Source organism: Crocodylus siamensis, chromosome 1 (assembly GCF_052110815.1).
Source record: "Crocodylus siamensis isolate JL-2025a chromosome 1, ASM5211081v1, whole genome shotgun sequence".
Classification (NCBI taxonomy): domain Eukaryota; kingdom Metazoa; phylum Chordata; order Crocodylia; family Crocodylidae; genus Crocodylus; species Crocodylus siamensis.
The window spans coordinates 389,369,875-389,392,705 of NC_143395.1; the positions used below are offsets into that span (position 1 = coordinate 389,369,875).

A 22,831-nucleotide genomic window follows, 5' to 3' on the forward strand; every position below is an offset into this window, starting at 1 on the left:
GTTACACTGAAGAGGAAGCGTAGATCGCTGTACAGTAGATCAACAAGTGAGTTCCTAGTGTAAGGATATCATGAAGTGGGTAAACAGGATGTTTGAATTTCTAAAGAGGAAAATATCAAATAGAAACAGGACAGTGGTATTTCCTCCTGTATATGGCAAGTTTCTTTGGCGTGGAGCTTATGACTAGATGTTCATAATGGCTAGTTTTAGCCTTAATATCTATCAAACAGGATGGAAATATAATGGCTAATCTACACACTACCCATTCTTGTACGCTGTATGCATTCTGCCAAGCTTTAAGGGTTTTTCTCCCATTTGGGCCAGAGATACTGCCTTCTTGTACAGTATCTATCCCACTGTACTACAATTAATAACCATAAAAAAAATCTCATACTCAAATTCAACCACTGCAGATAACTACTGAGAGGCAATAGTTATGCTATGAATATTCTCCAGGTCTACTAGTGAAAGTGACCGCTTTTATGCTTGGACAATTTAAACAATCACACAGAATTGTGTTAAAATTAGAAAAGCAAAATCAGGAAAATCATTTATTATTTACCTTTTTCCTGGATTTTTGCTCCCTTTGGATGATGAATTTGAACTTGCAGATTAAGTAACTCAATTATTAGCTCCTTCAGGGAATCTTTGGGTCTATGCTGAGTCCATACATAAAGCACCTTAGGAAGAATTTCTTCACCTAGCTTACAAACTTGTATACGACAGTTCACAGCAAACACACTGCAGAAGATATTAACTGCCGCAAGAATGTGATCCAAACCAGCAGCGTTCTTCTCCTCCCTGTAACATAAATCAAACACTTTGCCTACAGCAAAAAGCCAACTATCATTAACAGGAAGCATTAAAATAATAACCAGTAATTCTGCCATTCTAAAAAGTCTCTGCAATCAAAAGTAAACACTCAAATAGTTTTTTGAGTAAGGGTAGTATATAAAAAAGGCTTAATTTATATTCTAATGCATATAGGTAATTCAAATAGTTTTCAGAACACAAGAATTAGTATAGAAAAGATTTATTCTTCATAAATTCTGAGCAGACAGAAAGTGTCTAAGAGTAGAATCAGAATTCAGTCCCACTGCAATTAGGACAAACTACCTTAGAAAATTTAATACTTAGGCACAGGGTAAGATGTTGAATGTTACCTTGCACACTGCATTGCTTTGGAAAAGAAGGAAAACATATTGATATTTAGTCCATCAGTTTGGAAGCAGTATCCTCTGGTTAACGTGTGAATTATTCTAGCCACCAAGACTCTGTTAATCTCCTTGGAAGGTTTGAGATACAATCTGCAGTACAGGGTCAGTAGTTCTGTAAGCATAATCCAAAATCAAACTTACATGAAAAAAAATCAAGCAAAATCATACATCATTTCCTTAATGTATGCAAAGCTATGCCTTAAACCCATCTGAATATGTAATTTTAACCAGCTAATTATAGAAAAGGCACCATTATTCATTTGCAGTAAAAGATTTTGGCAGGATCATGAAAATATTCATTTGGTTGCAACACCAACATTAGGGTTATTATTCATAAAAGTTAATTTCTTTTTTTCCAGCTCTGAGATTGTATAAATTAGTCTTGCCTTTGTTAACAGAGCAGTGAATGCTAAGGATAGCATTCTATTCTCTTTCTGGACTTCTGGATGACCAGATTTGGTCATCTACATTAGGGGTCGGCAACCTACAGCCCACAGGTTAAATTGGGCCCAAAGAGCCATTGGATCCAACCCATGGAACTGGAAGGCTTTGGTGATATTCTGACAGCAGGAGGCTTTGCCTATACCAAGGGTGAGCAATTATTTCAGGCGGAAGGCTGCTTACTGAGTTTTGCCAAGACATCGAGGGCTGCATGACAGGAAGCCAAAGGCAGATAAATATTAATTTTCTAAGTTTTTAGGGGCCTCCAAGGGCTGGAGAGAATGGCCTGGCGGACTCCAACTGTCCTGCGGGCCTCATTTTGCCCGTCCCTGGCATATACCATGGCTAGACAGTGGAAAATTTCACCTGTCACAGCCAGGCACTCTGGAGGCTTAGCCCACACCACAGCCAGGCAAGGAGCAATACCTATGCTGCGACAGGAGCTTTGCCAGCCACATCATGAGGAGACGCTGAACACCTGGTGCCCTAGCACTGGCCCAGCTTAGAGTCAGCTGGATCATTCCAAACCGCTGTAAAAAAAGAGTTGTCAACCGCTTGCCTACATGCCCATTTAAGTCCCAAAAATGCCATTTATGCACAGGATGACACTCTTTTCCTGCACACACAGCCATATGCATACGCCAATCTGTGTGTAAGCCGTATGAATGGCTCTCAGAAATAGAGTGCCAATCTGTGTGTAAGCTGTATTTTTGAGACTTAGATGACCATGTAGATGACCAGTTTGCAGCTGCTCATGAAAAAAAAGCAAGATGAGGATCAGCTGACAAGGAAGGGGGACACAAGTCAGCTGCTTCTTGGAGTAATTTTTTTTGGAATATGTTCACACGGTGCAGTGCCAGTTTTCTGCTCCTGAACTGTGACTGGAAAGGCTCCCTTAACTTTTGAGAGGTATATCATCATCATCACCTGCAAATAATAGAGAAAGTTCATATGTTCTGATAGAGGTGTAGATTAATATTAAGAAAAGCACTAGAATAGCATTTTGAGCTGTGTGTGGGGTTTCCAGTCAGTCAGAGGTGCCAAAGCATCTAGGCACACGCTGGCAGGTTGAAGTGATCCTGCACTGGCCAGCCAGAAGCCCTGCATGCTGAGGGGAGCTGAGGCACCCACTCCTGGCTGGCTATGTGCAATTTCTGGTTTTAGGTAAGTTGTATGCGATCATAGAACAAGGCTTGATTTCCCCCATGTTGAATTGGAAGGGGGTGGGGGGGGGAATCATCTTATAATTGAGTAAATATGGTATACCCAAGTCCTGATTCAAAACACAGAGGCACCAAACCAGTTCAGAGAATGGTTTCCAGGTATTTTTAATAAAAGCCAAACAACCTGTTTCCGTCATGTTCCCCAAAAAGGCTTAAAAAAGAAAAAAAGAAAACCACAGAAACCTGATACAAGCACTTACCATGAAAAACTGCAGACTGGGTGGTTTAAGTTTGCCTAAGTTAAACTTAATACAAAATGACTTATAATGGGAAGTGAAAAAGAACCTTAATAATAGATAGTGTTATCAAGTCTACCTAGAAAACAATACTGAGCTATTCAGTAATACTGAATTTTTCTGCTAATGTTCATGTAAAAATTGCAAGTTCATTTTTCAGTAGGGCTAAAAATTAGATATATTTGTATGGTTATATTAATAGATACAAGACGAGAGCATTGGGATGAAATCTCTACCACAGTATTTTCTTCATGCTATTTTCATGAGCATGAAATCTCCAATCCCAAGGCACTTTATTTGGAGTTAGTGCAATTTGTTCTACAATTTCTTTTCATATTTATGCATGCAATCCAGCCCTGAACAGTTCTGTGAGGCAAACTTCCTCATCATCTCATCCTTCCTCAGGATGTGATGCTTTTAATGAATCTGACTAATGACTGGGGGGGGCAGTCATGTATTAAATCGAAATTCAAGTGTTGTGCATACATATTTTACTTATTTAGATGGTGTCCCTCTTTTCTGTATTTCATGTTACCTGTCCTAGAGGCAAAACCATGCCACAAAAAAGTAACTAAGAAACCATGTGCATACTTGAACCCTGAATACAGTTTGTAGGTCGCACCCCATTTCCCAATGCTTCCTCAGTTTTTTGCATCAAACTATAAATTCTTCAGGTCCTGCCTTGTTAAAACATTTGTACAGAGCATAAGAGTGGGGCTCCAATACTGCTTGGGACCTTCCAAAATACAAGTAATATTTCTCAGTAATATCCCAGATACAAATGTACATTAAGACTATTAACAGGAGTTGTTTTTGGAGTTGGATGCCCTAGCATAACTGATCCACTTCACTGGCATTTCCAGACATCACTGCAAGCACTGTCCTTTAGGGCTGAGCCCCTGCTGCTCCCTGGGCTTCAGGGACCCAGTTGTGAGAGACAATGGGCCCAGGTGCCCCAAGCTTGCATATATGCACCCAGAAAACTCTGAAGGGAACTCCAGTTGTACATGTATTATGCTACCATGTGCCAATTTGGGATCCCTGTAAGGGATTCCCAAGGCACACATCTGCAAGCGGAATCATGGGGGCTCCCCAGCCTGCATTGCCCCAAGTCAGACTAAATAAGCACAGCTACCTGACACATTTGCTACAGGAATATCACACGCCTTTTGTCTATGTTGTCTATTTGGGTTAGGGGCCATCTGACATGCTGTGTCTGTACAGTACCAGAAGCACTACAAATAAACCACCACCAAGCATGCATTTTTATGGTAGGAAATATATATTGTATACAGACTTAGGAGTAATATATACTAACCAGACCACTGTAATGGTGACATTTCACACCAATATTTTCTCTCTGAAAGAACATCCTTTAGTAGCATGCTACTACAGTCAGTTCCATAAACAGCACAGCTTGATGCATCTTTCATAATTTTGATGATATAATTTAGAAGCTCTTGACATTTCAATCGGGGTGCTCCTATACAGAAAATACCAGAGGTACAAATGAGCTTTTTTTAAACTGAAGACTGTATAATGAAGTGAAGTTTGGAGTTAACAAACTGATTAACGAACTTTGAACAATTCCATATTTATTTAGGAGAAGCAATATCCTCTCTCTCAACTGTGCTCTTCTGGCAACCATACATATTTTAAGTCTTATCATTGCAACTTGTGACTTGCAGTGTTTTTGAAAACAGCCAAAATAACCCAGGCCTAATACACCATTTTTACCTGACATATTAAGTTACAATTTCAAACTGACTTAATTTCGTTGTGTTTAAAGAACATCTTTCTAATAACGTATTAGATGATGATCTGAAAGAAAGAGGATAAGACACATGTTGGCTACATTTACAGAGGACACTAAATGTGAGACATTGTGAATATTAAAAACAGAAAAGTAATACAAAAGAATTCCAAGTAGTTAGAAACATTAGAATGAAATTAGAGAGATATTTAACTGGAAAAGATGCATATTAATACACAGAGGAAAAGAAACTGAAACATGTAATGGTAGGAAGAAATCTGGAGAGAAGTAAAGCTGAAAGACCTATAGGGGTGGTAATGAACTCAATCACAAAAATGCAAATAGGATTATTTTGAAGGAAAGTGATAGAGTCACCTTTCACAAGGTTCTGATGTGACTGTACCTAAAATAATGTGATTAGTTCTGGGCACTGGGCCTGTGTGAAGTGGCAAGTGTTCTCTTCAGATCTGGCCAGTTCAGAGGAACTGCAATTCAATTCAGAGATTCAAATCACTGTCCTGATTTGATTTGGCCAAATTGGATCTGAAGATTCAGTGCCACTTTGGAGAATCAGCCATAGACTAAATAAGCAGCAGTCCTCACCATGCTGGACACAGCTGCCTCCAGCTGGTAAATCTGTTGTGGTGGGTGGAAAAAAGGGGCATGGAGGAGGGAGGGATTGGGGCTGGGACAATCTGACCAGCCAGGACAGAGGGGGCATGGGACTTGGGGAGGGGGGCAGGGAGGCACTATGCCCTGCTGCCACTTCCCTTCTGTCCTCCTCCCTTCACTCCATTTGCAAGGGGGCATGTGGCAGCAGGGAATAGCCCCCACTCCCACCACTGCTGTGCCAGCATCTGGCACCCTCCCCCCCCAGCTGGGCAAACAGAGGCAGCACTTGCTCCCCCACCCCGGCAGGGCAAGCAGTGACAGTGTTACAGACATCCCACGCCCCGTGACCCAAGACCTGTGCCCAGCTGGGGCACGGGTGCCGCTTGCCCAGCCGGGGTGCGGGCACTGCTTGCTCAGCCAGGGTGTGGCGCTGATGCCACTTGCAGCGCTGAGAGTAGGGGCTATGCCCTCTTCTGCCCAGAGTGAACTGCACCTGCAATGCGCTCCTGCCCCACCTGGGCAAGCGGCAGCAGGGCATAGCCTCTGCTTCCAGCACTGCCGCGTGCTGCCCCCGCCCCCCCAAGTCCCGCCCCGGCTTGGCAGCTTATCCCAGCCCTGGCCCCTCCTCCCACCACCAACTGGAAGCAGCTGAGTCCAGCATGATGAGGGCTGCTGCCTATTTAGTCTATGGCCAAATATCCAAAGCAGCATGGAATTTTTCCAGATCAATTCAGAGGCTTCTGATTCAATTTAGAGCTTTTAACTGGTCTCTTGATTTGATTTGGTTTTGGACATTTGGCCACCGAATCGGGCTGAATCTCCTCCAAATCAAATTGGCTACCAAAGCTTTGCACAGCCCTACTAGGCACCTCAAAGATGCAAACAAATTAGTAGCAACATAAACACTATGCTAAATCCCAAAACCAGAGGACATAAGACTGCTATTTTAAATGACAATTTTGATCAGCAAATTCTTCGGGCATCTGAAAATGTTTACTAAGATATTCAAGAAATATAATAATTCACAAGCATGGTCACTGTATACATTAAAAATGTACGTCATCTGGTTTAGATCAAGAATTCAATCCTGAGAGTAAAATGTTAAAACATCAAGACTTGTACTTAGATATAATGTTACTAACTTTTATTGGCACATCTGATGAAGTATTTGACTAAACTTCCCATCTCTTGCATCTTTTTCTGTCTGGAACTTTGTGTTGAGACGGACACATTTGGTTTTGCCAGCCTGAGGTTCTCCATTTCTTTCTGGATGTATGTCTGCAGAAATCTTTTCAAATACAAAAAAATCACATAAGCTATGCAGATTCTTGATTATGATAAAACTAGCCAATTGTTGGTCAAGAATGATGGGCGGCGGGGACGGGGGAGGAGGCAGGCTGGGGCTGGATTGCCACCACCCACCAGCCCACACTGCCCCTACTCTGGTAGTTTTAAAACATAGACATCCCTTAGCATCCACTAAAATTGATCAATAATGCACCAAAGCAGTTAACCTTTTTGTGAAATATATTGATATACTTTTAAAGACAATTTACAGTTCATCTTTTCCTTTTTTTTTTTAATAAGCAGACAAATAAGTTCCTGATTCTAATTTTCAGATGTACAAAAGTGGTGGTGTTGACCTGCTACACTATGTAACAATATAGTACTGCTCTGTATGGAGCAAATCACAATTTGGAAAGAGAACAAATGAAGGCACTACGGACACAAAAGTACCTAAAAACAGCATCCCAGTTAAGTTGTTTTCCTTGTTTAGAATCAGAATTCCGATCCAGCTGCTGAATTGTTTCAGAATCACGGATAAGTCGTTTGAACTTTTCAATTTCTTTCTGAAAATGCATCAGAAAAAAAGGTATTATGTATTCATTCCATTGCTTTACATAAACAGTCTGACACTCGTACTGAAATGAATTACCCTTCGCTCTGTAACTTTATCTTTTTCAAGTTGATGGCAGCAAACAAGCAGATCATGTAGTACAAGACTCATGGTTCAGCTTAAAAACAGATGTATACCTTGCATCTGTAAATGCAAAGAAAGACAGTATTATAATTATAAAATAACTTAACTGCTTGACTTAAGAACTCAATCAATAAGCTCACAGAATGGAATATGCATCATAAAAGGTAATCATTTCCAACTTGCAAAACAAAGAGTTTCTTTTTCCTTTTTTACGTGTTCCTGGTGTTTCAGTTTATTATCATATTCCGGCCATCTACCTGGCACACATTGTTATACTTTATTTCATTGTAATGTCACCTGGTTCTGATTTCAGGACAGGATCACAAAAAGTATCTTGCTGAGAATATAACTAAGCCAGTAGCACCCCCACACCAAATAAAAACAACTAGCAAGCCTCAGTCACTCAACATTTCCTCCATGTAATACGTGGCACCCATTAACTTTACATGGAGAAGAAGTTGAACGTGACATGCTATGGAAAATTAAGGACTCTATATGGAGGACTCTATATGGGGTGAATCTAAACATTGAGAAGGAGGTACTGGCTGTCAAAGGTGCATCTGAAGCCCTGCTCCCCTCTGTGAACTAGGATTGGGGGGCTCAGTCCCTGCAGGAAATGGTCTGAGCCCCCCCCTGTTTTCTACCTCAAAGACAGGATCTGCAGGAAATCTTGGTATTCGGGGATTTGTGTTCTATGCATTTGACTCCTAGTATCATAGTGCTTAGGGACCTAAACAGATCATCAGGTCCAACACCCTGCCCAAGGCAGGAATGAGTGCCAGGGTCATATCACCCCAGCCAAATATCTGTCCAGACTCCTCTTGAAGACCCTGAAGTAGGAGAAAGTACCACCTCACTTGGGAGCCCATTCCAGAGCTTGGCAGCCCTAACTGTAAAGTAATGTCTCCTGATGTCCAGCCTGAACCTTTTCTAATGATTTCTGGCCGTTATTCCTAATAACCCTGGGTGGTACCGGGGAAACAGAGCCTCCCTCAATTCCCGCTGGTCCCCATTGGTGAGTTCATAAATGGCCACCAGATCCCCTCTCAGCCTCCTCTTGTGGAGGCTGAATAGGTTCAGGCCCTTTAGCTTCTCTTTGTAGGGCCTGCCCCACCACCCCTTGAGCATGAGAGTGGCCCTCCTCTGGACCCTCTCAATGCTAGCCACATCCCTCTTGAAGTGCGGCACCCAGACTTGGACACAGTACTCCAACTGTGGCCTGACCAATGCTACATAGAGGGGAAGGATCACCTCCCTGGACCTGCTTGTGATGCATCTGTAGATGCACACCGAGGTGAGGTTAGCCTTACTGACTGCTTCCTCACATTGGTGGTTCATGTTCATCCTGGAATCAGCAATGACTCTAAGATTTTTTCTGCCACCCTGTTGACAAGAAGGGTGTTCCCCAGCCTACAGGTGTGTTTCTGGTTCCTTCTCCCTAGCTGCAGTATCCTGTACTTGTCTGCGTTGAATTCCATCCTGTTCTCATCTGCCCACCTCTGTAACCTGTCTAGATCTAGCTGGATTCTGTCCCTCCCCTCCAGTGGGCCCACCTTGCCCCACAACTTGGTGTCATCAGCAAATTTGGACAGCGTGCATTCCACACCAACAGCCAGATCGCTGATAAAGATGTTGAACAGTGCAGGCCCTAGGACCGAGCCTTGGGGGACTCCACTACCCACATCCATCCAGGTCGAAAATGATCCATCCCCCACCACCCTCTGGGTGAGACCATCTAGCCAATTTGCCACCCATCTGACTGTGTAGGCATCAATGCCGCAGTCACCTAGTTTTTTTAAGAGAATGTGGTGGGAAACCGTGTCAAAGGCCTTCTTAAAGTCCAGGAAGATGACATCCACCCCAACACCCTCATCCAGGGACTTTGTGGCCTGATCATAAAAAGAAACCAGGTTAGTCAGGCAGAACCTGCCCTCAATGAACCCATGGTGGTTGCACCTGAGCATTACCTCTCCAGCTGGGCCCTTGCAGAAGTGCTCCTTGATAACTTTCTCAAAGGTCTTCCCAAGGACCAAGGTAAGACTGACTGGTAAGACTGATTCTCCTCAGAATAAGGAGAGATTTGAAAGTGACCCATATTTAGGGGAAACCCAGACAAGGAAAAATGGTTATACATGTCCCTTGTATGTGGTTACTAAACTAGATAGATGACTAGCATTGAGAAGGGACAACTAAGTGGGACAGGACACAGGAAGCCTGGTTATGGAGCGCAGTCAGAGTGCAGAGTCTGGTTTAGTAGCTGAGGCAACATAACCTAGATCATCCCTGACCAGTAGTTGTCCAACCGTTCATGAACACCTCCAGCAACTGAGAATCCACAACTTCCCTACGCAGTTTACATTGCTGCCTCAGTGTTCTAACAGTGAAGACATTTTTCCTTGTATCCAATCTAAACCTACTTTACTGCAACTTCAAGTCATTGGTTTGTATCCTGCACTCTGCGGCAAGACAGAAGAGGCATTCTCCCTCTTCTGTATGGCAGCCCTTCAAGTATTTGAAGACTGCTATCACATCCCCTATTAAGCACCTTTTCCACAAACTGAACATGCCTATTTCCTTCAGTCATCTTTTCCTCATATGACTTGCTTTCCAAACCCTTGGTTATTCTTCTTGCCCATCTCTGTATCCTCTATAACTTCTCCAGGTCTTTTTTTTTCAAATGTGGAACCCAGTACTTTAGATGAGGCCTAACCAGCCCTAGACACAACCACTTCCCATGCCTTGCACCTAATATTTCTATTGATGCTTTCCAAAACTGCACTGCCTTTTGTGCAGTTGCATCACACTGTAGACTCGTACTGAGATCATGGTCTGTTGCCAGCCATAGCCATTTTCAAAGGGCCTAAGCTAAGCTGTAAGTGTTGGATGCCCAAAGCCTATTTCTTAGTGACTTCAGTGTGAACCTTTATAGATGTGACAACTAACTTGGTCAGGAAGTAAAGAAAACCATCAAACATAATTAAACAAAGCATAAGGCCTGAAAGAAGGTAAGGGAATAGAATACATTAAGTAGTACATATACACTATATCATAGCTTTACCTTAAAATAGTAGTAGTAATGATTGCTGTAACCAAATGTATTATATGTTATTTTGCTACAATAGATATATTTTTGTTAAAATGCTTAGATAATGTGTAAAACACAAAACATCCTTGTCAGAGAAGACCATAAAGGGAAAGAAGAACTAAGAACAGGATTCCACAATGGGGAAGGCAAAGAAATAAGAAACCCAGAGATTTAAATCCCAACTAACTTACACCTTCCAAGTCCACAAAAGATTTGGTTCAGTTCAGTTCTAAAAGTTTCAGTGAAACAAAGTAGGGGTGCACTGATAAAGATTTTCTGGGCTGATACCAACAGCCGATTATTCACTAGGCATACTGGCCGATACCGATCTGATAACCGATTTACAGGAATTTACAGGATTTACAGTGAAGGAGGGAGTAGGGTAGGGGCTGGGGATGCTGCCCAGCCAGGGCAGTAGATGGGACTCTATGGCTGGGGCAGGGAGCAGGAAAGAGCCGCAGATGGCTTGTCCAGGAGAATCAGTGTTCCAGAGCTTAAAAATGGTGGTGGGGATGCTTGAACTAAAGGTCGTCAAATGAGCTTTCGTTCAAGTGCTGCCATCACCATTTTAAGTGCTGCCATCATAAGCATTGGGATGCTTCTAACCAGAGCTGAGTGCAATTAGGGCAGATGTGGGCTGCCCACTGTGGGCCTGGGGCTCTCGCCTTGCTGTCTTTGCCCTGAGAGCTGTGCAGTGGCTGCACGTCCCTTGCCAGCCCAGCAGTGGAAGGCACAACTTGCTGCTGCTACTGTTGCCATATGGGCAAGGGGTACACAGCCAGCGTGCATCTCCCAGAGCAAAGGCAGCAGAGCGGAAAACCCAGAGTTTGCAGCAGGCAACCTGCACCCACCCTTGCCTCATGCACAAATCTGGGGGGACACATGCACCCCATGCTTCCCCTGGAGGTGCACATAGAGGTGGGGAGCCACCCCCCCTCCATCTTCCCCTGCACCCCCTAAACAAGCTGCCTGTGGCTCCGTCCTACCCCCTGCCCCAGGTCCCATTCACTGCCCTGGCTGGGCAGCACCCTCAACCCCTGCCCCAGTCCCTCCCTCACTGTGAGGGCCTCAATCTTTCCCCAAACATCCCTTCCCCTCAACAGACTTACCTACAGAGCACTGCTCTCCATGACACCCAGCTGCATTCCTGGCCATGTACATGCTATGGCTGCATGCATGCACACAACATCCAGACACCTGTCCAGAAGGCACATTATAGACTACATCTGCCCCACAAAAAACCGACAGCTGATAATGTTAATTTTCCTTTTAACTGGTGCCAATCCAATATATGACACCTCTAAAACAGAGAAATGTAAATAAAACCAATCAGAGATCATTTATTAGAATATTAAAACCAGCCATTTATAAATACTGGACATAGGCTGGAGGGAAATTTGGAAAATTCAGTAAATTCAAGACCTGCTGCTAATCTGTGGGCCACCCTCCTTCTACCTTGAGTCTCCCCAGCCAGTATACATGAGAAATCTATGTTGTGCTGTTGCATGTAGCCAGACAGACTTTGGGATAAATGTTTGTTTTCATGTTTTAAGGTGCAAGCAAATAAAAGGTTGGGCTATAGACCTGTGTCTGCCTCTTTCATCAGTAGTCTTACCTGTAATCTAGATAACAGGACTACAAAGGGTCCCAGGTTCTTTTCCATAGAGCTGCCATATAGCCAGGGGTCACCAATTTTGTATTTTTGATTGTTCTTCCCAAGGTATATCACCTTGCATTTGTCAGTACTGAACATCATCCTGTTAGCTTCAGGCCAGCTTTCCAACCTGTCAAGATCCTTCTGAATTACAATCCCATCCTCCAACATGTTTGCAATCCTTCTCAGTTTCATGTCAACTACAAACTTGCTGAAGAAGCTTTCTATGCTAACATCCAAATTATTATTAAACAGGTTGAACAGCACTGACCCCAGGACAGACCCCCATGGGACTCCACTCAAAACCTCCTGCCATTTTGACACAGATCCATTTATAATAAGGCAGACATAGAGCTAGGACTAGCGTCCAAGATCAAAGATAATAAAAAGTCCTTTTTCAGACATATAGGGAAGATGAAGAAGGCACCGGGAAATGTGGGGCCCCTGCAAAGTACACTGGGCAATCTGGTGGTTGCGCCAGAGGAGAAAGCGGAACTCTTTAACCAATTCTTCACCTCCGTTTTCTTGGGCAGGGACCGGGACTCCCCTGCTGTGATGCCAGACAGACTCAAGGGGAACGCCTCCAGACCTCAGGTTGGGGAGGACCGGTTACAGAGCTTCTGGAGGGGCTGGACGTACTCAAGTCAGCGGGTCCAGATGCTGTCCTCCCCAGAGTGTTGAGGGAGCTAGCTGGGGTTATTGCAGGGCCCTTGGCACGGCTTTACGAGGGCTTGTGGTGCTCGGGCCAGGTGCCAGATGACTGGAAGATAGCTAACGTGGTCCCCACCTTCAAAAAAGGGGAGAGAGAGGACCCGGGCAACTACAGGCCCGTCAGTCTTACCTCAATCCTAGGGAAACTCTTTGAGAAGATCCTCAAGGAGCACATCTGTGATAGGCTGGCTTCAGGGACGATGCTCAAGGGCAACCAGCACGGTTTCATTAGGGGCAGGTCATGTCAGACCAACCTGATTGCCTTTTACGATCAGGTCACAAAGGCAATGGATGCAGGTGTCACTGTGGACGTAGTCTTTCTAGGCTTCAGCAAGGCCTTTAACACCGTCTCCCACCCCATCCTCATTAAAAAACTAGGCAACTGTAGCACTGATGCCTACACAGTCAGATGGATTGCAGATTGGCTCAATGGTCGTACTCAGAGGGTGGTGGTGGACAGGTCATATTCCACCTGGGGGCGAAGTGGGCAGCAGAGTCCCCCAGGGCTCGGTCCTCGGGCCTGCGCTGTTTAATTTCTTCATCAGCAATTTGGACGATGGGGTGAAATGCAACCTCTTTAAATTTGCTGATGATACTAAAATTTGGGGTGAGGTGAGCACGCTAGTAGAGAGGGAAAGATTGCAACAAGATCTGGATAGGTTACAGGAGTGGGCTAACATAAACAGGATGCGTTTCAATACTGAGTGCAGGGTGCTGCACTTGGGCAGTAGAACCAGTAGCACACGTATAGAATGGGAAACTCCCTTCTTGGGAGCACGGAGGCAGAAAGGGATCTTGGAGTCATTATTGACTCCAAGATGAACATGGACTGACAATGAGAGGTCACGGTTGGCAGGGCTAACCGGACCTTGTCTTGCAGCCACAGGTGCATCTCTAGCAGGGACAGGGAGGTGATCCTCCCCTTCTATGCAACACTGGTCAGGCCACAGCTGGAGTACTGTGTCCAGTTCTGTGCGCCCCACTTCAGGAGGGATGTGGACAACATTGAGAGGGTCCAGAGGAGGGCCACCCACATGGTCCGGGGACAACAGGGCAGACCCTACAATGAGAGACTGCGGAACTAAACCTGTTCAGCCTTCACAAGAGAAGGCTGAGGGGGAACCTGGTGACTGTCTATAAACTCACTAGGGGGGACCAGAAGGGTTTGGGGGAGACACTGTTTCCCCTAGTGCCCCCTGGCATGAAAAGGAATAATGGACACAAATTATTGGAGAGTAGGTTTAGATTAGACACCTGTAAGAACTACTTCACAGTTAGGGCGGCTAGGAGCTGGAACCAACTTCCAAGGGAAGTGATGCTGCCTCCTATCCTGGGGATCTTTAAGAAGAGGCTTGATGCCTACCTGCCTGGACTCATTTGAGTCCAGTTTTTTCTCCCGCCCAGGCGGGGGGTCGGACTTGAAGATCTACAAGGTCCCTTCCGACCCTACTTCTATGATTCTATCATAATTACCCTTTGCTTGTGGTTATTGAGCCAGTTGCCCATCCACCTTACAGTAGTTTTGTCCAGGCCACATTTCTCCAATTTGTTTACGAGATGGTCATACAGGACCTGGTCAAAAGCACTGCCGACGTTCACTATAGCAACAGCATTCCCTTCATCCACCCACAGAGTTACATTGTCAAAAGAGGAGAGCAAGTAAATCCATGCTGACTGCTTGTGATCAACCTTTTTTCCTCTAGACGCTTGCAAGTGGACTTTCTTAGGACATGTTCCACTAATTCCCCAGGTATTGAGGTGAGACTAATTACACTGTGGTTTCCCATGCCCTCTGTTCTTGCCTCTTTTCTGGTCCTTTGCTACCTCACCCACCCCACCCCTAACTTTATAAATATTATTGCTAAGGGGACCAAAATCTCCTCGGTCAATTTCTTTAATACCCTGGGATGATGTTTATTAGGCTCTATGGCGTTGAATTCATTCAGACCCAATACTCTTTATCAGGCGTCTGGCTGCAGCTTAAATTTTTTTTATGAAGTCTAAAGCAAACAAGCATTGAGTAACTCAACCTTCTTTACATCTTCTGCTTAGAGTGCCTCCCTCCCCATTACTTAACAGTAGGCCTACAGCTTTCTTGACCTTTCTTGTATAGCCCAAATACTTATAGAACCTTTTTGCTGTTTTTCACCTCCCTCACCAGGTGCAGCTCATGCTTTATCTTTGCCTTCCTGATTCTGTCCCTGTAGGTTCTTACTACTTCCCAATAAGCTTTTTAGGTGACCTGTCTAGTTTTCCATAGCCTGTATGCTTTCCTTCTGCACTGGAGGCGTCCTAGAATCTCCTTGTGCTTTCACATTGGTCTGTCATTCTTCTTGTGCTTTCATCATGTCAGAGCAGTTTTTTGTTGGGCTTCCAATGCTGTGCACTTTAAAAGCTCTCAGCCCTCCTGGGTGCCTTTCTTCTTCAGGCTATCTTTCCAAGGAACCGTGCCTATTTGCTCCCCAAGTTGGGTGAAATATACCTGTTTGAAATCTAGCATCCTAGTTTTGCTGACATCATGCTTTCCTCATCTCAGGACCTAGAATTATATCAGATTGTGATCACTTCCTCCCAAGTTGCCCATCACCTTCACATCCTCTACCTGTTCTTTCCCATTGGTCAAGACAAGATCCAAGACAGATGATCCCCTAGTTGTATCCTCTACTTTCTGGAACAGAAAATTGTCTTCCACACAAGTTAGGAATTGGCTTGACATTTTGTGTTTCGCTGTATTGTTCTTCCAGCAGATGTCGAAAAAATGAAGTTTCCCATCTGTACCATCCCATAGCTTTTGGAGACACCTTCTCTTCCTGATTTTGTGGCCTACACCATTATATCAGTGCTGCATCTTTCACCTTTCCTCTTCACCCAAATGCATTATGCTCTGCTATCTTCTTCCTACTGAGTCCAGTAACAAGCGTATGTTTTTGACATAGAAGGCCACTACCTTCTTTCCCCAACCCTATCATTTCAAAACAAAGGGTAACCCCCTTCAGTATTTTGCATTTTGACCTATCCGCTTCCCTTTTGCACCATTTGTTGCTGTCCTGTGACTCTCTCGTGTCTTCCCCTCAGCACTGTTTGGCTCTTTTGTTCCACCTTCCCCCTTTAATCTAGTTTAAAGCCCTCCTTACTGCGTTGGCCAGACGATGCCCAAAGGTGCGCTTTCCAGTTCTGGTCAGGTGGATCCCATCTCTTGATAGCAGGCCTCCTCCCAGAACATTCACCTGCTGTCAAAGAATTCAAAGGCTTCACATCAACACCCTGGTCCCAGCCACATGCACTTCCAGGGCACGATGGCCCCTGCTTGCCTTACAAAGAGAGAATTGACCACAACGTCATTTGTGCTCCCAGATCATTTGTCCTCCTGGCCAACTTAAGCAACAGATTGTAAGCATAAGCACATTTGTTGTCACATGCATCACCTCAGACCACTTAGCAAAAAACAAAATAAAATAATTATGTAAAATCTGAGTTTTCCCTCATTTTGTGCTGATAGTTAATTTTTTGTATTCCTTTGAGATTAAACAGACAGACAGACATTGCATAAACTGGTTTGAGCCAAATCAGATAAGTCTGATTTGTTCAGTTAAGTCAGTTAAGTCTGATCAGTTAAGTCTGTAGTTGAGTCTACACTCAACCATGTTTTTTTCAAACTGGTTTATGTGCCCTGAATGTCTGTTCTGTTACAGGTTTAATCCAGTTTCTGATCACTTAAACCAGTTTATATGTAACATCTGTCCCTAGCCGAAAAAGCACTAGTCCCATTTCATGTCTGCCCCTTGTCTATTTTTGTTCAAGGTTCTGGAGAAAGCCGAAAACAATGATTATTATTGGAAAGTTTTCAAAATCATGTAAATATTTGTGTTCAGCTTAAAAACACTGCTGTCAACAAGCCAAATTTAGAAACACCTCTTTAACTGCCAGAATTTACCTGTCAATACCCTCCATTTCAGTGGGGGACGGAGTTTTTTGGCAGAAGTGACAAATGAACACCACACCCTCCCCTCAGCGAAACACCCTCCCCGGGGAACTGGCTAGCTGCTCTTTCTGCTCCTTGCCCCATGCTCCCCACCTGACCTGCTGCTCTGCTTTCTGCCTCCTTCCCTGTGTGCTCCCACCCCCATCTTCTGCTCTGCTTTCTGCTCCCTACCCTGCCTCCTCCTGCACTGCCTGACTCCTGTGCCCGCTCCGCCAGTGCCGCACGCACGTGCCACAGGAGGCCTCCCTGGCTCGACTTACACAAAGCCCGAGCCGCTGCCAGGAAGAACTGCTAACGCACCCGCCAAACCAGCTCATCAAACCCTGCCCGGCCTCGCACCCGCTCAAGCCGTCAAGCTGCGGCGCCGTGCGGCCGTGAGGAGCGCGAGGGCCCCTCCGCACTGATGAGCGACCCGGCCGTACGAGTGCAATCTCAATCTAGGCCCACCGCTGCCGCGCGCCGCCGTGGGCCGTTACCGCGGCAGCCCCGTGCGCATGCGCACTGCACCTGCCTCGCGGCACCAGCGGAGGGGAGGGATGGGGCGGTGCCGGAAGCGGTTGTGCAACGGAGACTTCCGGCGGAAGGGGCGGGGCGGGCTGCACGGGTGGCGTTTCCGCGCTCTGCGTGTGGTGCGCGGGGCGGCTGAGGTGCAAGGGTCGCCGCCCGCCGGGGCCATGCTGCTGCCTTCTGACGTGGCCCGCCTGGTGCTGGGTGAGTGAAGCGAGGCGAGGCTCCCTCAGCGCGGCCCGTGTGTGCCCCTGCAGCGCCTCTGCGGCGCGGCCTCAGCCCAGAGACCCGCCCCGCCCCGCCCCGGCTCCCTACGGCCTCGCGGCGCTTTGGCCCCGTGGGGAGCCTGTGGCGACGCCGGGACCCGCCCGCGTTGTTTCTTGGTGTCTGAGGAGAATAAAGGGGGCAATAGAAACGAGCCGCTGGTGCGCGGGCCGCCAGGGGGCGACGCGGGGGGGAGGGGTGCAGCACTCCGGCTGCGCCACTGGGACAGAGCTGGCCAAACACGGCAAATCCGCTTCTTCGGGCGGCAGGTGACGTGACTGAGGCTGCCGTCCCCCACAGACTTTTTGGCTCTGTCTCCACCTTGCAGTTGGTCCAATGAATGATCGTCCCTCCCCCAAGAAATCTGCTTTTCTCTCATAATTTTGGCTTGCCACCCCACCCCCCACAGCATCACTCTGGCTGCCAGGCTGATTGTGTGTTTACCTGTGAACTGGAAGACCAGCCTGAGAGAACCCCCTCCTACCACAGGCTGGGAGCCTGCAACTTGAAAAACATGATTGTGGGGTTCAGGGCTCGTGATAGAGGTGATATCTTTTATTAGACCAACAAGATTTTCCCCCCCCCAAAAAATTCTTTCATTGCAACCTTTTGGGCACAAACACCCTTCATCAGGCATTGGAGAAAAGATTGTAGACATTCTCCTGGGTAGAAATGAAAGTTCATATTTTATAGGATTTCACAGAGGAGTCAGGTGAAAAACTCCTCTGGGCAGGCAGGTAGGTCTTAGCTGGTGAAGAGTCTCTCACCTCTCTTGTGAGGCTCTGTGATGATGCAAATTAGCTTGAACAAAAGCAGGAGCAGTATCTCAGGTTTCAGGTGGTCACAGTTGCCTCCTCTTTGGGGAAAATATGAAGATTTCATTTCAAAATCGGCTGAAATTTGATATCTTCCATGTGTCAGGTTTTGCGAAAATCTTGTTGGACTAAAAGAGATCACCTCTACCATGAGCCCTGATGGCTTTTTCCTCTATACCAATATTCTGGATGCATGATTGTGAGTTAGCATAACAGTAGAAGGGGGGGGTCACTTTAAAACAGTTATTTTCAGGGATTGCTGAGTTCATTGATGCATTTCTGACAGAGCCTTTTAACTTTTTCAATATAAGAATGAGGGGTCAGGAATTGGAAAAACCGTAGGTTTCAAATGAAAGGAGGCGTTGTAAGCAGCTCATGTAATGAGACTTAATTAAAACTGTAGTAGATCTTATTTTCTGTTGCTCATGATTTGGTCAAATACTCAGGCTCAGTTTTCCCAAAAGGTGTGTTTACCTCCAGCGGGACCATTTCTGAAGTCCCGTTTGAAATGCCGCGACTGTTTCAGAGAGTTGAGTTGTGGAAGGGAAATGTATTGCTTTGGTTATATTAAAAAATAAAACTTACAAGCTATTAATCAATGATCTCAAGAGTCTGTACTCATCTAGCATCTCATTGCTACCTGGCTGTTACCCTGTGATGCTGTGAAAATAAACTTATTAATATTTGGAGAAAAACTAAAATGAAACAGCAAAAGCACTGGAGAAAATTCTGCAAGGAAATTAGGATTTTTGTGGGTTGTATGTGAGGAAGACTTGACAAAAACGGGTACCGTGGTTCCTAAATCTCCATATCCCTTCCAACTATACAGCTGGTCCAATAAAAGATACCACCCACAAAAATCTTTGCTTCTCTCATTTTTCCTGGACCATCACAGCTACAAAATCACCCCAACACTATTGCAAATAAATTATTGCCCCTTGGGACTGCTTTTGGATTCAGTAAATAAGGCACAGGGCATGGCATGATGAACACTAAATAGCTACAAATGCAAAGTGCTGGTCATCCTGTGTGAAATACAGGGGTCTATAGAAAAATGTTTTCTGATCATGGAATGAAATAGGAATGCATAATCCATGCACACTAGGGATCAAAGTAATATTTTACAGGCAACCTTAGCTTTGGCATTTCCTAACTTCTTAGTGCTTGCTTTTGTAATTTGTCTACATGCATAGCATATAAATCCTTAACTGTTTTAAGTCAGAGATAGAAGATATGGTTCTACTTTCTTTGACCCACAGAACACATTCGCAAAACTTAAAAAAATGATTGTTATGTGTTACATTACCAGTTAATCACTTTTGGGACATGCTTAACTTAAACTTCTGTAAGGCACAGCATTGAACAGTTAATAGAGTTTTTCGGGTGTTTTTTGGCTTTCATTGCATCAGATACTGAACACTATTGTGAACATAGAGGAAAAAGTTTTGGGTCCTATCTCTTTGTCAGTTCAAAGAATACTATTTTCTATGTGATAATTTGGAGTTAACATGTTTGGTAGTGGAATCCCACAAGAGACATTTAAAACCAGAGTGGCCAAATCACCAGGGGCCAGCCATCTTCAGCATAAAATAAACAACGTGCCATACTAACTTTTATGGCTCAGTGGTCTAGAATCATTCATTCAAATAGATTTTTTTCCTTTCTGTTTGGTACCTGGGGTACTTGAATGGTAATATAAAATATTAAAATATCATTGGATTGAGACTTTTGGAAGGTGGAAGGAGTTAGATTTTCTGTATATATCATATTAAGGCTGGTGAGAAGGTCTGAGTTGTAGGAGTGCCTAAGTTATAGCTGATTCACCTACTAAAAGCAAAGTTATAACATGGACATGTGTTGCTTTTCCCATGTGTATAAATATCTATAATGTCATTTTTTGAGAGAAAGAAATCATGTAAAATATTTTTATATTACATTTGTTTTCCTGGTTTGTAACTTCAGAACATGCACACAAACACTTGGTTATTGTATGGCAATGTCTTTTAAAGTTTACTGCAGAGTACCGTTTTTATTTTAAAACTGGAATATTCAGCTCACATTTGACTTAGTCACTTGAGGCAGGACCTCTATTTTTTGGTTGTTAGGGTACTGTGCACACAAATGGTTTCATTAAACAATGCTGATCATTTCTTAGTTGAAGAGTTATTTATGTACATGTGGCATGGTGTCAGTGAGGCTGTGTGACATAACTACTGGAGAGATGTGTAGAAAGGTAGCTATTCTTTCAAAACATAATGCAACTCATGTGTTTTCTTGAGTATTGGTCACTTGAGTGCTTAGATGATTACACCGTAAGTTTACTGTATTATACTACATAATTGTATCAGTGCATTGACACCTAGCAAGTGTACCTTGTAAAAAAGTGAATCAAATCACACATACCTTTGTCTTATTTACTGCAGGATATTTACAACAAGAAAAACTTTCAGCTACTTGTCGTGAGTTTATATTGGAAAGCTCAGATTTAAAAGAATATGCAGAGCACTGTACGGAGGATGGGTCTGTTCCAGCTTGTTTATTGGTAAGTTTATATCTGAAGCACACGAGATAGAGTTGAACCCTAGTACAGTCCAAAATAACCCTTCTAAAATAATTTATTTAAGTTTGCACAGAATTCTATGATTTCAGAGTGGGTGTAACATCTGCAGTGTTCAAGACATTTAAACAGTATGACCAAGTAACCTTTTTTTGGTACCCTGCATAAGGGGTTGTATATGAACAGCTGTCTTTTCCTACATTCTTAATATAACAAACATTAGACATTGACACAGACATTGACAGCTTTACAAATCTAAGAATAAAATAAGTGAGCGGCATTCATAATGTACAATTACGTATATTTCGTTATTGTAAGCAAGGAATATTGCCTTTGATACATATTTCCAGGAGTTAAGTACTATAGTTATTCAGACAATTAAATCACTTGTACCTGATTAGATACCTGGTCAAGATGACATCCCTGCTGCAAGCTCTTGATTGAGAACATAACCAAGTTTTCTGTTTGGGATAGGAGTCTTGTCTCAAGATTTAAAAGATGCAGTTGAAATGAATATGGGCAAGGGGAAGAAATCTGTTTGCTGTAATTACAGAATGATTTTTCTGCTTGTATAGATTCTCTTCAACTGACTGTTGCACCTTGCAGGAAGTAACCTTTGGGAATCTCTTGGGGGTTCCAGGTAAACTGCAGAGTGGGTAACAACTCCTGATTCTCAGTGGCCACATCTACGTGAGTAGCCAACTGTGCAGTTGTTACTGCACAGTCATTTCGTACTTGCTTAACCAAGTACGAAATGACTGTCCAGTAATCAGTGTTACTGCGCAGTCCCGTCACCACATGGTTATTTTATACTACTGCACAGAAGCAGCAAGCTACTGCACAGTAGCTCCTTACTACTGGGGTGAGAGACAGTGTAAAAGGCTTTCGTAAAGTCCAGAAAGACTACGTCCGGTGCTACACCTGCGTCTAAGGATTTTGTGACCTGGTCATAGAAGGCCACCAGGTTGGTCTGACAGGAACTGCCTCTAATGAACCCATGTTGGTTGCCCCTAAGCATAACCTCCCATGCTGGCCCCTTGCAAACATGCGCCAGGATAACTCTCTCAAAAACCTTACTTAGGACCAAGGTAAGACTGACTGGCCTATAGTTTCTTGGGTCCTCCTTCCTCCCTTCTTTGAAAATGGGAACCACATTGGCCCCATTCCAGTCCTCTGGCACCACACCAGAGCACCACGAGTGCTCGTAAAGCCATGCCAGGGGTCCCGCTATGACATCTGCTAATTTCCTCAGCACTCTGGGGTGGAGATGGTCAAGACCTGCTGATTTAAATACGTCCAGTCCCTCCAGAAGTTCCCTGACTAGGTCCTCACTGACCCTAGGCCTGGGTGTGTCTCCCCTGGGACCTACGGGGGTCCCAGTGGGGGGTGACCTGGTCCCTGCTCAGAAAAATGGAGGCAAAGAAATTGTTAAATAGGTTAGCTTTGCTGTCTGGTGGGATGACCAGATTTCCTAATGTGTTCTGCAGAGGCCCCACGTTACCTGGTATCTTCTTTTTACCCCCTATGTATTTAAAAAAGGACTTCTTGTTGTCCTTGATCTGGGTAGCTAGTCCCAGTTCCATCTCCACCTTGACCTTCCTGACTGCTGCCCTACAGCCCTGAGCAACCGAGATATAGTCCTCCCTGGTGATGGCCCCATCCTTCCATTGGGTGTATGCGTCGTTTTTAGCTAGGAGACGATCCCGTATGCTTTTGGTGAGCCATGGGGACTTTTGCCCCTTTGATCCGCGTTGGGATTACATCCCTTTGGGCTCAATTGTCTCCTTAAGGAA

At 44.6% G+C, this 22,831-nt stretch overlaps 2 protein-coding genes across 14 annotated transcripts in view; one reads left to right on the plus strand and one right to left on the minus strand.

Moving 5' to 3' along the window:
* Window positions 1-17,381, minus strand: part of ATM (ATM serine/threonine kinase) — a 111,443-nt gene extending 94,062 nt beyond the window's left edge. Inside the window, exons 1-8 of one of the 9 annotated variants that reach the window (XM_090029565.1) lie at window positions 17,235-17,381; window positions 16,048-16,143; window positions 7,419-7,523; window positions 7,220-7,332; window positions 6,625-6,770; window positions 4,436-4,600; window positions 1,164-1,329; window positions 563-801 (exon numbers count right to left, since the gene is read on the minus strand). In XM_090029565.1, the coding sequence (XP_089885691.1) occupies window positions 563-801; window positions 1,164-1,329; window positions 4,436-4,600; window positions 6,625-6,770; window positions 7,220-7,332; window positions 7,419-7,490 (901 nt within the window). In that variant the 5' untranslated portion in view covers window positions 7,491-7,523; window positions 16,048-16,143; window positions 17,235-17,381. Of the gene's footprint in view, window positions 1-562; window positions 802-1,163; window positions 1,330-4,435; window positions 4,601-6,624; window positions 6,771-7,219; window positions 7,333-7,418; window positions 7,524-12,163; window positions 12,183-16,047; window positions 16,144-17,155 lie in introns of those variants that run through there. The other 8 variants (XM_090029574.1, XM_090029557.1, XM_090029548.1 and 5 more) reach the window with 8 other exon arrangements.
* A 70-nt stretch (window positions 17,382-17,451) lies between these two features.
* The window catches only part of NPAT (nuclear protein, coactivator of histone transcription), a 38,670-nt gene continuing 33,290 nt past the window's right edge, over window positions 17,452-22,831 (plus strand). For 2 of the 5 annotated variants that reach the window (XM_090029623.1, XM_090029630.1), the window contains exons 1-2: window positions 17,452-17,606; window positions 20,905-21,023. In XM_090029623.1, the coding sequence (XP_089885749.1) occupies window positions 17,570-17,606; window positions 20,905-21,023 (156 nt within the window). In that variant the 5' untranslated portion in view covers window positions 17,452-17,569. Of the gene's footprint in view, window positions 17,607-20,903; window positions 21,024-21,613; window positions 21,679-22,831 lie in introns of those variants that run through there. The other 3 variants (XM_090029649.1, XM_090029659.1, XM_090029638.1) reach the window with 3 other exon arrangements.